The following is a 16,268-nucleotide window of genomic DNA, read 5'->3' on the forward strand; positions in this document are numbered from 1 at the left end:
TTTTAAATGAACTGGCTGGATATGTACAGAGGAAGGAGGAGGAATTCCATCAGTAAACACGAGCAAAGAGGTTTGATTTTTTTGCTCCTATTTTGTAACTGCACCATCTGTCTTTAGGAAAAAAGGTTAGTGTGAAATTGTCATTTTTAAAGATACTACTGTCGACTGCGTCCATATCTGAAATATCAATTCCCATGCTTCATGAAACACCTTTGACTATGATATGCCATGTTGTTTGCAGCATCTGCCTTTACGTTTCTGACACATCGATCCACTTGTCGATTCAATGAAATCCATTCACATAGAACAGCCAGACTTATGTTACAAGTAATGCCATGAGCTGCTATCTGCTTGGCCGTTGTGGCATTCTTCATTGGAATCATTTGAAGACTGCCATGGACCAGCAATCACAGCCTGTGGAGTGCTTGCCTAAACCCTGAAATTGTGCGACACAAACAAATTTCTGCCTGAAATTCTCCAACACACTCCTTATCGGCCTGCCATCCTCCACTCTGCTTCAACCCAAACTCATCCAAATCACAACTACTCAAATCATATCTCTCACGGAATTCTGCTATCAACCCCATTTCACTGATTCACATAGATAATTAACCAATTGAAATGACATCACAGCAATGATGATGATATAAACTAATTGTAGTTTATGACTTAGTTACTGACCATTACCAAATCAAAATGAAGAATAACATATTGTATGTATTCTCAATTTGAAAAAAGTGGCAAGGTGGCTCAGTGGTTATCAGTGCTGCCTCACAGCACCAGCAACCTGGCTTTGTTCCACCCTCGGGTGACTGTTTGGGGTTTTCACATTCAGCCCTTGTCTGCATGGGTTTTCTCCAAGTGCTCCAGTTTCCTCCCATAGTCCAAAGATGTGTAGGTTAGGTGGATTGGCCATGAGAAATGTAGGGTTACAGGGATAGAACATGGGGAGGTGTGTCTGGATCGGATGCTTTTCAGTGAGTTGATGTGCATTTGATGGGCCAAATGGCCAGCTTGCACACTGTAGGGATTCTATGATTCTACATAGCATAGAAAAAGGATTCACAATTATGATTATTTCAGCATACTGTTACTTACTGTTAATAATTGCTGAATGCAGGTGACCTTAATTAGCAGAATAGATGTTAAAGATCTACTGCAGTCTGCATTTTGCATTTACATTCAAAGATGAGATCATTCCTGAGGAGGGATATGCTTGCCATAGAGGGAGTGTAATGAAGGTTCACCAGACTGAGCCCTAGGATGGCAAAACAACCGTATGAGGCAAGATTGAGGACTGTGGGCTTATATTGTATTATCCAGCCTTCAGAAGAATGGGAGGTGTTCCCCTTAAAACAGACAAATTCTTAAAGGACTCAACATGTTGGATTTGGGAAAGATGGGTGGTATTTTTTTTTTCTGGACTAGTGTGGAGGCAGTAAAGTTGGAGATACTTCCCCTCAGGGGAGGGAGGTTTACTTGCATCGTTATGTTCTTCTCAGTGTACTGCATCTTAGTGGTCTGGTCAAACACCAAATTTTATAAGCAGGAAGTTCTGGCTTCTCCACTCCTACCACAGCCTCCAGGAATTTTTGGGCTTCAACTTCCAGGCACCATATTTAAAAAGCAACTTAGGAGAGTCATTCAACCTTTTTTCATCATCTCAGTGCATCCCTGGAGATGCCAGAAGCTAGGCAAAGGAAAACCATGCATCCCTAGAGGTTTTCCTGAAGACTGCCCAGGAGAGAAGGGATAGCAACAGGAGGCCATAATGACTGACGAAATGTAACCCGGGTAGAGGTGGGTCCAGAGCTAAGTGCTTGTAGGTGGCTCGAGAAAGCCCGACTCCAGTGTTGGAAGAGGTTAAGTCACCTGCTGTCCACCAGCAGGGTAAGTGCAACTCTCTCCTCAATGCCTCATACCTCTATGGGCATGAGATGGCATTGTAAGCTTGTCACTGCACAGGATTGTCACAGATTCTGTGCCAGTCATTTCCATCAGATGCCTCATGTGCAGTCTATATCTGTCCTTTCATTGCAGCCACCAATGTAGCACAGCATAAACTGCAGTGATACTACCTCCCACACATCTGTCTGGGTACACATTCAGATGCAAAAGGGGCTCCAACACTTCAAAGCCCATACATTACCAGCTTACTGACTTCATTATAACTAACAGAATCATTTTCTATTCAAGATGGCAGCAGAATATATGAGCTGGCCCTGGGGCTTGTCCTCTCCTATTTGCTTTTTCTCTTCTTCTGCTCTAGCTTTTTTACTTTCCTTTTTAATGTTTTGTTTCTCTTTGTTTCCTTTTCTTATGAGTCTGGAGAGTGGTGGGTGAAGGAAAAGGCCTCCGGCGGCAGTGGCAGCTGTAGCAACACCAAGACAAGCTGGACATGGGTCCCACCCAACCCAGGATCTCCTGTCAATCAAGGAGCATGTCCTGGGTTGACTCCTCCAGCCTGGACATGCAGGCTAGACCGAGGCTCCAAGTCTGCAGCTCGGCCCAGGTGCCTAAAGGAGGAGAAGTGGCAGTGTCAGCACAGTGTGACAGTCTCCCAGTGTGGAAGTCTTGTCTCAGCGAGGAGGTCTTGGCCTGGCAGAGAGATCTCGTTGCTGTGAGTAGGTCTACCTCATCTTTGGCTTCTAGGTATTCCAGCGGCCTGGCAGACGGTTCCGTCCAGGTGTGGCAGTCTTGGCCTAGCATAGAGGTCTCCTTCAGCAGAGGCTTCCGGTCGGTATTCCAGTGACCTGGCGGTGTTGTCCTAGAATGGTGATCTTGTGCTGCCTATGTCTTCAGGCTATTCCATCACTCCTTAACCAGCTTTCCCCGAGCCTAGGAGCTGTTGACGCAACAGAGATGAACCTTGTCTTACTTTTTACTTTTGTACTTTTACTAGTTTTAGTAATTTTACTTCTTAAAAATTATAATGTATGACTTCTGTCATTGATGTAGGTGCTATTGTGGGGCAACTTATAAAACCTTCCACTGTAAAAATACATGTTACAATAAATTTCTGTTCTGTTCTATGTATATCTAATAACGTTCCACCAAAGGTTTGCATTGTACAACGGCATGACCACCACAAAACTTGGGTTCAGCATGAATATCTCATGGTAGTCTTGAGCACGCACATCACAGAACTGCTTCATCGATTTGTAGTAACCATAGTTCTTTGATGACACTGAGCCCCCTTTCAATCAAAACCCCTTAGCTGCTAACTTTCCACATACCACATTTTTCTTCCTAGCAACAAATGCAGATCATCACATAACGTTAGAATGCAGACACAGCATATAATCAAGAAGATTAATGTAATGCTATCTTTTGAAATGAGAGGAAATTAATATAAAATTAAAGATGTCGTGCTTCAGTTATGAAGGGCATGGCAAGGCCACGGCAAGGCCACATTTGGAATACTTTATGCAGTTTTGGTCTCCCTATTTAAGGAAGGATCTAAATGTTTTGGAAGCAGTTCAGAAGAGGTTCATCAGATTGATAGCTGATGTGCTGTTGTCTTATGAGGATAGGTGGACATGCTGCACTTGTTTCCACTTGAGTGCAAAAGAGTGTATGGTGACTAGGTTGAAATACAAGAGATCCTGAATAGCCTTGAAAAGGTGGATGTGGAAAGGATGCTTCCTCTTGTTTCTTAGTCCAAAACCAAGGGGCATTGTTTTAAAATTGGTGGTGGCCCTGTTAGGACAGTAATGGAGATAATTATCTCCTGTGAGAGTCGTAGAGCCATAGAGTTATACAGTATGGAAACCGACCCTTCTGGTCCAAATTGTTCACATCGACCAGCTATCCTAAATTAATCTATTCCCATTTGCCAGCATTTGGTCAATATCCCTCTAAACCTTTCTTTTCATGTACCCATCCAGATGCCTTTCAAGCATTGTAATTATGCCATCCTCCACCAATTCCAAACAGTTGTGTGGCTTTGGAACCTCCTGCCTCAGAATGCAGTGGAAGTGAGATCACTGAATCTTTTTAAGGCAAATGTTGATAGATTATTATAAGGCAGAAAAAATGGAATCAAATTTAATGGGTACAGATGAGAAGGTGGAATTTGAGAAACAACCGTTCAGCCATGATCTTATTGAATGGTGGAACATGGTCCAGGAGTCAATTGACTTGTATCTGGTCCTATTTAATGTATTCTTTCATTTGTATGAACCTATGCAAAAGTCTTCAATGCAGGAGAATAATTCAAGGAAGTGGAAATGGCTGAGATCTCTGAAACTCAGAGGATCAGGTAGACTAGGCCCCTGCTGACTTCAGTGCAAGTAGTGAGACTCTGGATTGGCCATTAAGGAACTGACAGAGATGTACAGACAAGCAGGGGAATATCAGGCAGAGGTGTCAGAGATCATGTGCAGAATGGAACCAAGGGTTGTGGAGTCTTCCTAAATCCCAGGAGTTAACAAAGTGCATGCTGGTGCTGCAGGAAGTGAAAGTGGAGAGTTAATAATATGGAAAATAAGAAGGCATAATAATTAAAAAGGTATTTTGCATCAGTCTCCACTCTAGAGGATACAAGGAACATCCCAGATTCAGCAATAAATCAAGAAACAGTAGGGAGTGAGGAGCCCTGAAAATCACAATCACAAGGAAAATGGCCCTGACCAAATTGTTGGAACTGTGTGCGGTTGGAGTTCTTTGAGGAGGTGACGTGTGGTATGGATAAAGGGGAATTGGTGAAGGCATCTGATAAGATGCCATTTCATGGATTATTGCAGAAAATAAAAGCTCATGGTGTAGGGAAAGGGTATGGCCTGGATATAAGATTGGCTGGCAAACAAGAAGCAGAGAGTAGGCATTATTGGGTCATTTTCAGGTTGGCAAGAAGTATTGTGCCGTATGTTGCAGGGGTTGATGCTGTAATGTCAGCTGTTTCTAACTTACTGAAATGCCTCATATGAAGGGATGGAAGGTGTAGTTAAATTAGTTGCTGACACAATGATAGATATGAAAATAAGCTGTGGAGAGGACAGAGGAGACCGCAAAAAATATACGTCGACAAAGATATAGCAAATGGAACACAGTGTGAGAAAATATGAAATTGTTCATTTCGGCAGGAAGAACAAATAGTGAAATATTGCAGAGCTCTGAGTTGCAAAGCGATCATGAAACACAGAAGGTTAATGTGCGGGTGCTGTAAGTAACAACAGGGGGAGGCAAGGTTCTCATGGTATTGTCGCTAGACTAATAATCCAGAAACAGGACAACTCACATCGCATACAGCATAAGCAGCAAGTGATAGACAAAGATAACAAAAGTGTGGAGCTGGATGAACACAGTAGGCCAAGCAGCATCCCAGGAGCACAAAAGCTGACGTTTCGGGCCTAGACCCTTCTTCAGAGAGGGGGATGGGGAGAGGGAACTGGAATAAATAGGGAGAGAGGGGGAGGCGGACCGAAGGTGGAGAGAAAACAAGATAGGTAGAGAGGAGAGTATAGGTGAGGAGGTAGGAAGGGGATAGGTCAGTCCAGGGAAGGTGGACAGGTCAAGGAGGCGGGATGAGGTGGTAGGTAGGAAATGGAGGTGCGGCTGAGGTGGGAGGAAGGGATGGGTGAGAGGAAGAACAGGTTAGGGAAGCAGAGACAGGCTGGGCTGGTTTTGGGATGCAGTGGGGGGAGGGGACGAGCTGGGCTGGTTTTGTGATGCAGTGGGGGGAGGGGAAGAACTGGGCTCGTATTGGGATGCAGTGGGGGTAGGGGGGATTTTGAAGCTTGTGAAGTCCACATTGATACCATTGGGCTGCAGGGTTCCCAAGCGGAATATGAGTTGCTGTTCCTGCAACCTTCGGGTGGCATCATTGTGGCACTGCAGGAGGCCCATGATGGACATGTCATCTGAGGAATGGGAGGGGGAGTTGAAATGGTTCACGACTGGGAGGTGCAGTTGTTTGTTGCGAACTGAGCGGAGGTGTTCTGCAAAGCGGTCCCCAAGCCTCCGCTAGGTTTCCCCAGTGTAGAGGAAGCCACACCGGGTGCAATGGATACAATATTGGCAGATGTGCAGGTGAACATCTGCTTGATATGGAAGGTCATCTTGGGGCCTGGGATAGGGGTGAGGGAGGAGGTGTGGGGGCAAGTGTAGCACTTCCTGCGGTTGCAGGGGAAGGTGCCCGGTGTGGTGGGGTTGGAGGGGAGTGTGGAGTGGACAAGGAAGTTGCAGAGAGAGTGGTCTCTCCATAAGGCAGACAAGGGTGGGGATGGAAAAATAGCTTGGGTGGTGGGGTCGGATTGTAGATGGTGGAAGTGTCAGAGGATGATACGTTGTATCCGGAGGTTGGTGGAGTGGTATGTGAGAACGAGGAGGATCCTCTGGGGGCAGTTGTGGTGGGGGTGGGGTGTGAGGGATGTGTTGCGGGAAATGCGGGAGACGCGGTCAAGGGCGTTCTCCACCACTGTGGGGGAAAGTTGCGGTCCTTGAAGAACTTGGACATCTGGGATGTGCGGCAGTGGAATGCCTCATCCTGGGAGCAGATGCGCCGGAGGCGGAGGAATTGGGAATAGGTGATGGAATTTTTGCAGGAGGGTGGGTGGGAGGAGGTGTATTCTAGGTAGCTGTGGGAGTCAGTGGGCTTGAAATGGACCAGTTTCTATCTGGTTATCTGAGATGGAGACTGAGAGGTGCAGGAAGGTGAGGGATGTGTTGGAGATGGCCCAGGTGAACTTGAGATTGGGGTGGAAGGTGTTGGTAAAGTGGATGAACTGTTCGAGCTCCTCTGGGGAGCAAGAGGCGGCGCTGATACAGTCATCAATGTAACGGAGGAAGAGGTGGGGTTTGGGGCCTGTGTAGGTGCGGAAGAGGGACTGTTCCACGTAACCTACAAAGAGGCAGGCATAGCTTGGACCCATGTGGGTACCCATGGCCACCCCCTTTGTCTGTAGGAAGTGGGAGGAATCGAAAGAGAAGTTGAGGGTGAGGATGAGTTCGGCGAGGGGGATTGGTCGGGACTGCGGGACAGGAGGAAGCGGAGGGCCTTGAGGCCATCTGCATGAGGAATACAGGTGTATAGGGATTGGATGTCCATGGTGAAAATGAGATGCTGGGGGCCAGGGAATTGGAAGTCCTGGAGAAGGTGGAGGGTGTGGGTGGTGTCACGGACGTAGGTGGGGAGTTCCTGGACCAAAGGGACGAAAATGGAGTCCAGATGCGTGGAGATGAGTTCGGTGGGGCAGGAACAGGCTGAGACAATGCGTCGACCAGGGCAGGCAGGATTGTGGATTTTGGGAAGGAGATAGAAACGGGCCGTGCGGGTTTGGGGAACAATGAGGTTGGAGGCTGTGAGTGGGATGTCCCCTGAGGCGATGAGGTCATGGATGGTGTTGGAGATGATGGTTTGGTGCTCGGGGGTGGGGTCATGATTCATCTCCAACACCATCCATGAGCTCAGCACCTCATTTTCACCATGGGCGTCCAGTCCCTATACACCTGTATTCCTCTTGCAGATGGCCTCAAGGCCCTCCGCTTCTTCCTGTCCCGCAGGCCCGACCAATCCCCCTCCTCTGACACCCTCATCTGCCTAGCCGAACTCGTCCTCACCCTCAACAACTTCTCTTTCGATTCCTCCCACTTCCTACAGACAAAGGGGGTGGCCATGGGCACCTGCATGGGCCCCAGCTATGCCTGCCTCTTTGTAGGTTACGTGGAACAGTCCCTCTTCCGCACCTACACAGGCCCCAAACCCCACCTCTTCCTCCGTTACATTAATGACTGTATCGGCGCCGCCTCTTGCTCCCCAGAGGAGCTCGAACAGTTTATCCACTTTACCAACACCTTCCACCGCAATCTCAAGTTCACCTGGGCTATCTCCAGCACTTTTCTCACCTTCCTTGACCTCTCAGTCTCCATTTCAGGTAACCAGTTAGAAACTGATGTCCATTTCAAACCCACTGACTCCCACAGCTACCTAGAATACACCTCCTCCCACCCACCCTCCTGCAAAAATTCCATCCCCTATTCTCAATTCCTCAGCCTCCGGCGCATCTGCTCCCAGGATGAGGCATTCCACTCCCGCACATCCCAGATGTCCAAGTTCTTCAAGGACCGCAACTTTCCCCCACAGTGGTGGAGAATGCCCTTGACCGCGTCAGCCCCGTTTCCCGCAACACATCCCTCACACCCCGTCCCCGCCACAACCGCCCCCAGAGGATCCTCCTCGTTCTCACATACCACCCCACAAACTTCCAGATACAATGTATCATCCTCCGACACTTCCACCATCTACAATCCGACCCCACCACCCAAGCTATTTTTCCACCCCCACCCTTGTCTGCCTTACGGAGAGACCACTCTCTCTGCAACTTCCTTGTCCACTCCACACTCCCCTCCAACCCCACCACACCGGGCACCTTCCCCTGCAACCGCAGGAAGTGCTACACTTGCCCCCACACCTCCTCCCTCACCCTTATCCCAGGCCCCAAGATGACCTTCCATATCAAGCAGATGTTCACCTGCACATCTGCCAATGTGGTATATTGTATCCATTGCACCCGGTGTGGCTTCCTCTACACTGGGGAAACCAAGCGGAGGCTTGGGGACCGCTTTGCGGAACACCTCTGCTCGGTTCGCAATAAACAACTGCACCTCCCAGTCGCGAACCATTTTTACTCCCCCATTTCTCAGACGACATGTCCATCATGGGCCTCCTGCAGTGCCACAATGATGCCACCCAAAGGTTGCAGGAACAGCAACTCATATTCCGCTTGGGAACCTTGCAGCCCAATGGTATCAATGTGGAATTCACAAGCTTCAAAATCCCCCCTTCCCCCACTGCATCCCAAAACCAGCCCAGTTTTCCCCCTCCCCCCACTGCATCCCAAAACCAGCCCTGCCTGTCTCTGCTTCCCTCACCTGTTCTTCCTCTCACCCATCCCTTCCTCCTACCTCAGCCGCACCTCCATTTCCTACCTACCACCTCATCCCGCCTCCTTGACCTGTCCATCTTCCCTTGGACTGACCTATCCCCTTCCTACCTCCTCACCTATACTCTCCTCTCTACCTATCTTGTTTTCTCTCCATCTTCGGCCCACCTCCCCCTCTCCCATCCCCCTCTCTGATGAAGGGTCTAGGCCCGAAACGTCAGCTTTTATGCTCCTGAGATGCTGCTTGGCCTGCTGTGTTCATCCAGCTCCGCATTTTCTTTGTTATAGAACATAGAACATAGAACATAGAACATAGAACAGTACAGCACAGAACAGGCCCTTCAGCCCACGATGTTGTGCCGACCATTGATCCTCATGTATGCACCCTCAAATTTCTGTGACCATATGCATGTCCAGCAGTCCCTTAAATGTACCCAATGACCTTGCTTCCACAACTGCTGCTGGCAACGCATTCCATGCTCTCACAACTCTCTGTGTGTTATCTTGGATCCTCCAGCATCTGCAGTTCCCATTATCACTTATCAAGTGATAGACAATGCTAAGTGATTCCACTCCGGTTGGTCAGATGTAAACTTTGTAGACCTACCACATCCAGTTGTGAATGGTGGTGGACAATTAAACAACTGACTGAAGGGGGACGCTCCATAAATATCCCCGTCATAAAGGAGTTGTTCCAGTACAGTCATAACACTGACATCTTCCCAACATTGGGGAACATTGTCGAGGAATGTCCTGCACACAAAAAGCAGGACAAATCCAACCCGGCCAATTACTGCCCCATCAGTCTATTGTCAATCATTAGTGAAGTGATGGAATGTGTCATTAACATTGCTATCAAGCAGCACCTGCTCAGCAATAGCCTGCTCAGTAATGCCCAGTTTGGGTTCAGCCAGGGTCGCTCAACCCCTGACCCTTATTACAGCCATGGTTTAAACGTGGACAAAGGAGCTGAATGCCAAAGGTGAGGTGAGAGTGACAGCCCTTGACATCAGGGCTGCATTCGATTGAGTGTGGCATCAAGTAGCCCTAGCAAAACTGGAATCATTGAGTATCGGAGGCAAACTGTCCACTGATTAGAGTTAACTTAGTTCTTGGAAGTCAGATATCTCAGCTCCAGGACACCTCTGCAGGAGTTCCTCATGATAGCATCCTAGGCCCAACCATCAGCTGCTTCATCAATGAACTGCCTTCCATCATTAGGTCAGAAATGCAGGTGATTGCTGATGTTTGCACAATGTTCAGCACCATCTGCACATTCTCAGATACTGATTCAGTCTGTGTTCATTCAAATGCGGCACGGTGGCTCAGTGGTTAGCACTGCAGCCTCACAGGTCCAGGGACCTGGGTTTGATTCCAGCCTCGGGTAACTGTCTGTGTGGAGTTTGCATATTTTCCCCGTGTCTGCGTGGGTTTCCTCCGTGTGCTTCGGTTTCCTCCCACAGTCCAAAGATGTGCAGGTTAGGTGGATCGGCCATGCTAAATTGCCCATAGTGTTCAGGGGTGTATGGGTTATAGGGGGTTGGGAATGGGTCTGGGTGGGATGCTTCAATGGGCGGAGTGTACTTGTTGGGCCAAAGGCCCTGTTTCCACACTGTAGGGGAATCTAATCTAAAAAAAATGCAGCAGGATCTGGACAATATCCAGGCTTGGGTTGGCAAGTGGCAGTAACATTCATGCCACATAAATGCCAGGCTATGGCCATTTCCAATAAGAGACAATCTAATTTGCTGCCCCTTGACATTTAGTGGTGTTGGCATCACTAAATCCCCCACTATTAACATCCTGGGGGTTATCATTGCCAGAAACTCGATTAGACTCACCATATTAACGCAGTGGCTACAAGAGCAGGTCAGAGGCTAGGAATGGTGTGGCGAGTCACTTACCTCCTGACTCCCCAAAGCCTGGTCACCATTTACAAGGCACAAGCCACAAATTCTCCCCACTTGCCTGGATGACAGCAGCTCCAACAACACTCAAGAAACTTGTTACCAACAAGGACAAAGCAGCCTGCTTGATCAGCAACACAGCCACAAACATCCACTCTCATCACCACCTATGCTCAGTGGCAGCAGTGTGCTCTATTTACAAGATGCACTGCAGAGATTCACCAAAGTCCTCGGATAACACATTCCAAACCCATCGAGGTCACTTCCATCTAGAAGGACAAGGGCATCTGATACAATGCAACACCACACCTTGAAGTTACCCTCCAAGTCACTCATCATCATTTTGTCACTGTCACTATGTCAAAATCCTGATATTCCCTCCGAAAGGGCATTGTGGGTAGGCCAACCTACAATATGTAGACTGTAGTGGTTTAAGAAGGCATCTCACAACCACCTTCTCAAGGGCAATAAAAATGCTGGCCAGCCAGCAGTATTCACATCCTGTAAATGAATTTTAAAAAAAAGCTAATAAAATGTTATCATTGAATGTAAAAGGAAGGACATTGTGTAGAACTTATACAAGAAACTTGTAAAACTGTAGTTGTTTTCTGTAAGAGGTATCAGTTGACTCAAACATACACTCGTCAGCTATTTGAGAGTTGTCACTGACTGGGCAGTTCAGTACTGCTGTGATCTGCAGCACCACAGATGTAGCATCTTAACACAGTTAGCAAACAGACTGCAGGAAGTGGCAGATGCAGGTGTCTTGTCCTTGTTGCAAAGAGCCTCCAGCACTGTGTTTCCTCAATCTGCAGACAGCTGCAAAGCCTTCAATCCACTCTCTGGATACATTGCTGTGTGATTCTTAAGACCCTAGCTTCCTGCTTCAGGCATTGCTTGTTCATCCACGGCTGTAGCCCTCTCAGCCTTGTGTCTCTGTTTTCTTTTGATTTGATTTGATTTGATTTATTATTGTTACATGTACTTAGGTACAGTGAAAAGTGTTGTTTTGCCTGCAATACAGGCAGATCATACCATACAAGATGCAGTAGGGTAATAGAACAGAACGAAGACTACAATATCACAGCTGCAGAAAAGGTACACAAACAGCGAGATCGACTTTAAATTTAGAATGCAAGAGGTCTGTTCAGAAGTTTAATAACAGTAGGGAAGAAGCTGTTCTTGAATCTGTTGGTTTGTGTGCTTAAGCTTTTGTACCTTCTGCCTGATAAAGAGGTTGAAAGATATTATAATTGGGGTGGGGGGGAGGTTTTTGATGATGTTGGTTGCCTTTCTGAAGGAGCAAGAAGTACAGATGGAGTCAATGGATGGAAGGTTGGTTTGCTTGTTGTTCTGGGTTATGTTCACAACTCTCTGTAGTTTCTTACAGTCCAGGGCAGAGTAGTTGCTGTACTAAGCCGCGATGCATCCAGATAGAATGCTTTCTATGATATATCTACAAAAATTTGTAAGTGTCTTTATGGACATGTTGAATTTCTGAATTGCCCAATTTGACATTGTTCATCCCTTCTTTTCCTCCTTCTGAACCTTAGTAAATCTAATGCAGCTGGCAAGTTAGGTTGGCATGAAAGTACTGATGTGAAGAAATATCAGGAATGAGATATATGGTTTTCATTTGAGGTTTTTGCATAGTTAACCTACCTTCTGGACACTTTTCAAGTTGCTCATGTCTAGGCTGAAAGACTGCCCAACAGCAACCTTCATATAGTAAGGTGCAAGAAGCACTCATTGATTCTCCACTTTTATATGCTTCCAATTGCACGATAATTGTAGCATTAAACTTGTATCGTTTACCATGTATATGGCAATTATCACAAGGTAACTCTTAGAGGCCTTCATTATTCCTTCCAATCCAACAATGCTGCAACCCTTCTGAGGTAGAGTCACTGGACCCGAAACATTAACTTTGTTTTCTCCTCCACAGATGCTGCCAGACCAGTGAGCTTGTTTTTGTTCCTGATTTACACCATCCACAGTTCTTTTGGTTTTTATTTTGTACAATGCTGCAGCCCATTTTGCAGGTGCAGAGATATCTGACCTGGAAGAGATTTATTTTTGAATTGTGATATTTTCTTTATTTAAGAATTCAACTTAAATATGGATTCTGTGTTGTTCTTTCACACAGTTCTAAATAATGAGCAGGCACAGTTTCTTAAGGAGCTAGTGGACCCAGTCTCCAAGTTTTTCCTGGCAAGTAATGTCATGCTGATTTCCTTCTTTTATCTTAGTTTTGTTACTAATAACATTGGGTTACTGTCCTGAAGGCTTGTTATAACATTGAGGTTCCGAAAAAATGTTTCGCTCATACTCAGGAATTGCATTCATTGTATTTTGTTTGATCCTGATTTGTGTTATTTCCATGGCAGTTGAGATGCTACAGCTTGATTGCTGTGCTTTTTGATTAGGAAGGTGAAAATACATTTCCATTCCTAATCCTTTTCTCAAAACCTGTTTTGGAAGTGTGCATCTGTGGATGGTGGGCAAGGGGATCAGCACCACTCTGCCGTTTCCTTTGCTGAAAGCTGGTTCCACGCTTGCTGTCAAGCAACACGCATTACCCACAGAAAATATGCCATGAGAAATTGAACATGAAAGTTACTCGGTATGATGCTAAGTTGTAATTACCGCATTTTTGTTCCAGGAGGTCAACGATGCTGCTGAAAATGATAGACTGGGGAAGATAGACGATAAAACCATGGAAGGTTTAAAGGAAATGGGAGCTTTTGGTTTGCAAGTTCCTGTTGATCTTGGGGGTTTGGGACTCACCAATACTCAGGTAAGGGCCTCATCTATATCTGCTGTTTCTCAGTATTTACACTTAGGCATGAATAACGATACCAACGTGTAATATGAGGGGTGCTTGAATTAAATCCTTAAATCTCTTCTCTTTAACAGGATCAGAGTAGATAAGAATAATGTTGTTTTAATCATAAGCCAATTTTTTAAATAAAAAAGTGGAAGGAGTTAATGCATAACTTAAAATTAAGCACATTAGGATACATCTTAAAAACTGAATTTGAATTGCGTTGTATCATCTTTCTGTGTAATTGCTATAGCCTTGAATTTCCCTTGCTTGTTGTGGGAAGACAGGGTGAGTTGTAGGTATCTGTTGTTTTCTGGATCATGAATGAAAGGGCATAATCAATATCACTCCATCATGTGTCACCTGAGGTTCCTGGTCCTGTAATGGGCTTGTTTTCTCCATGCATTCTTCCAGCTTAAATAGGCAAATCAGGTGAACATGATTGGATGATTTTAAGCTATTAAGATTACTGTGAGATGTTGGAACACCACACCCCCTGCCCTCACACAAACTCAGTATCACCTACGGTCAGAAAAATGAGTACTTATAGTAGTTTGCTATAATCGGTTTCCCATGGCACATTCGTTCCTCATAAAGACATCACAACGTTGAAAAGTCTTGCCCACATCTGGGCCCATATGCATTTTTTTTAGAGTGTTTATTTTTACTTTGGACAGGAGGATATTAAATTAATGGAGAGGATTCTGAGACATTGTATTTATGATTATTTGGTAAAGCATAGTTTGATTAGAAATAATTAGCGTCGCTTTGTGAGGGGCAGGTCATGTCTCACAAGCCTTAGTGAATTCTTTGAGGATGTAGCAAAACACATCGATGAAGGTGGAGCAGTGGATGTGGTATACATGGATTTTAGAAAGACATTTGATAAGGTTCGCCATGGTAGGCTCATTCAGAACGTGAGGAAGCATGGGAATCAGGGAAATTTGGCTGTCTGGATACAGAATTGGCTGTCTAATAGAAGACAGAGGGTGGTAGTAGATGGAAAGTATTCAGCCTGGAGCTTGTTGACCAGTGGTGTTCTGCAGGGATCTTTTCCGGGACCTCTGTTCTTTGTGATCCTTATAAATGACTTGGACGAGGAAGTGGAAGGGTGTGTTAGTAAGTTTGCCGATGACACGAAGGTTGGTGAAGTTGTGGATCGTGTGGAGGGCTGGTGTAAATTGCAATGGGATATTGACAGGATGCAGAGCTGGGCAGAGAGATTAGCAGATGGAATTCAACCTAGAAAAGTGTGAAGTGATTCATTTTGGAAAGTTGAATTTGAATGCAGAATACAGGGTTAATGGCAGGATTCTTGGCAGTGTGGAGGAACAGAGGGATCTTAGGGTCCACATCCATAGATCTGCCAAAGTTGCCATGCAATTTGATAGGGTTGTAAAGAAGGTGTATGGTGTTTTGGCTTTTATTAGCAGGGGAATTGAGTTTAAGAGCCGTGAGGATATGCTACAGCTCTATAAAATCCTGGTCAGACCCTGGAATATTGTAATTAGTTCTGGTCGCCTCATTATAGGAAGGATGTGGAAGCTTTAGAGAGGGTGCAGAGGAGATTTACTAGGATGCTGCCTGGAATGGAGGGCAGGTCTTATGAGGAAAGGTTGAGAGGGCTAGGGCTTTTCTCATGGGAGTGAAGAAGGAGAAGAGGGGATATTGATAAAGGTGCACAAGATGATGAGATGCAAAGACAGAGTGGATAGCCGGAGACATTTTCCCAGGGTAGAAATGACTGTCATGAGGGGACTTAATTTTAAGGAGATTGGAGGAAGGTAAGGGGGAGATGTCAGAGGTAGGTTCTTTACAAGAGATTGGTGGGTGCTTGAATGCATGGCCAGCAGTGGTGGTCGAGTCAGATGCATTACGGACATTTAAGTCACTCTTGGATAGGTACATGGATGATTGTAAAATTAAGGGTATGCAGGTTAATTCATAGAGTAGGATAATAAGTCGGCTCAACATTTGGCCGAAGGGCCTGTACCAGCTGTGCTGTTCTATATTCTTCATATGTTCTATGTTGCTCAGGATTACTCTATGTTAACCCTTACCCACTGTAAAGGTTACAATTGAATAGAGGCAGTAGGAACTGCAGATGCTGGAGAATCTGAGATAACAAGGTGTAGAGCTGGATGAACACGGCAGGTCAAGCAGCAGCATAGGAGCAGGAAAGCTGACATTTCGGGCCTAGACGCTTCTTCAGAAATCGGGGAGGGGAAGGGGGATTCTGAAATAAATAGGGAGAGAGGAGGAGGTGGATAGAAGATGAATAGAGGAGAAGATGGGTGGAGAGGAGACAGACCGGTCAAAGAGGCGGGGATGGAGCCAATAAAGGTGAGTGTAGCTGGGGAGGTAGGGAGGAGATAGGTCAGTCCAGGGAGGACGGACAGGTCAAGGGGTCAGGCTGAGGTTAGTAGGTAGGAGATGGGCGTGGGACTTGAGGTGGGAGGAGGGGATAGGTGGTAAAACAGGTTAAGGAGGCAGGGACGGGCTGGGCTGGTTTTGGGATGTGGTGAGGGGAGGGGAGATTTTGAAGCTTGTGAAGTCCATGTTGATACCATTAGGCTGCAGGGTTCCCATGTGGAATACGAGTGGCTGTTCCTGCAGCCTTCGGGTAGCATTGTTGTGACACTGCAGGAGGACCAG

The 16,268-nt window shown here is 46.3% G+C and overlaps 1 protein-coding gene across 3 annotated transcripts in view; it reads left to right on the plus strand.

The window, feature by feature from the left end:
- Positions 1–16,268, plus strand: part of LOC125457540 (very long-chain specific acyl-CoA dehydrogenase, mitochondrial-like) — a 69,175-nt gene that overhangs the window by 9,588 nt on the left and 43,319 nt on the right. For all 3 annotated transcript variants that reach the window (XM_059651167.1, XM_059651168.1, XM_059651166.1), the window contains 2 exons: positions 12,936–13,000; positions 13,452–13,586. In XM_059651167.1, coding sequence (XP_059507150.1) covers positions 12,936–13,000; positions 13,452–13,586 — 200 coding nt within the window. The remainder of the gene's footprint in view (positions 1–12,935; positions 13,001–13,451; positions 13,587–16,268) is intronic.

Source organism: Stegostoma tigrinum, chromosome 14 (genome assembly GCF_030684315.1).
Source record: "Stegostoma tigrinum isolate sSteTig4 chromosome 14, sSteTig4.hap1, whole genome shotgun sequence".
Lineage (NCBI taxonomy): Eukaryota > Metazoa > Chordata > Chondrichthyes > Orectolobiformes > Stegostomatidae > Stegostoma > Stegostoma tigrinum.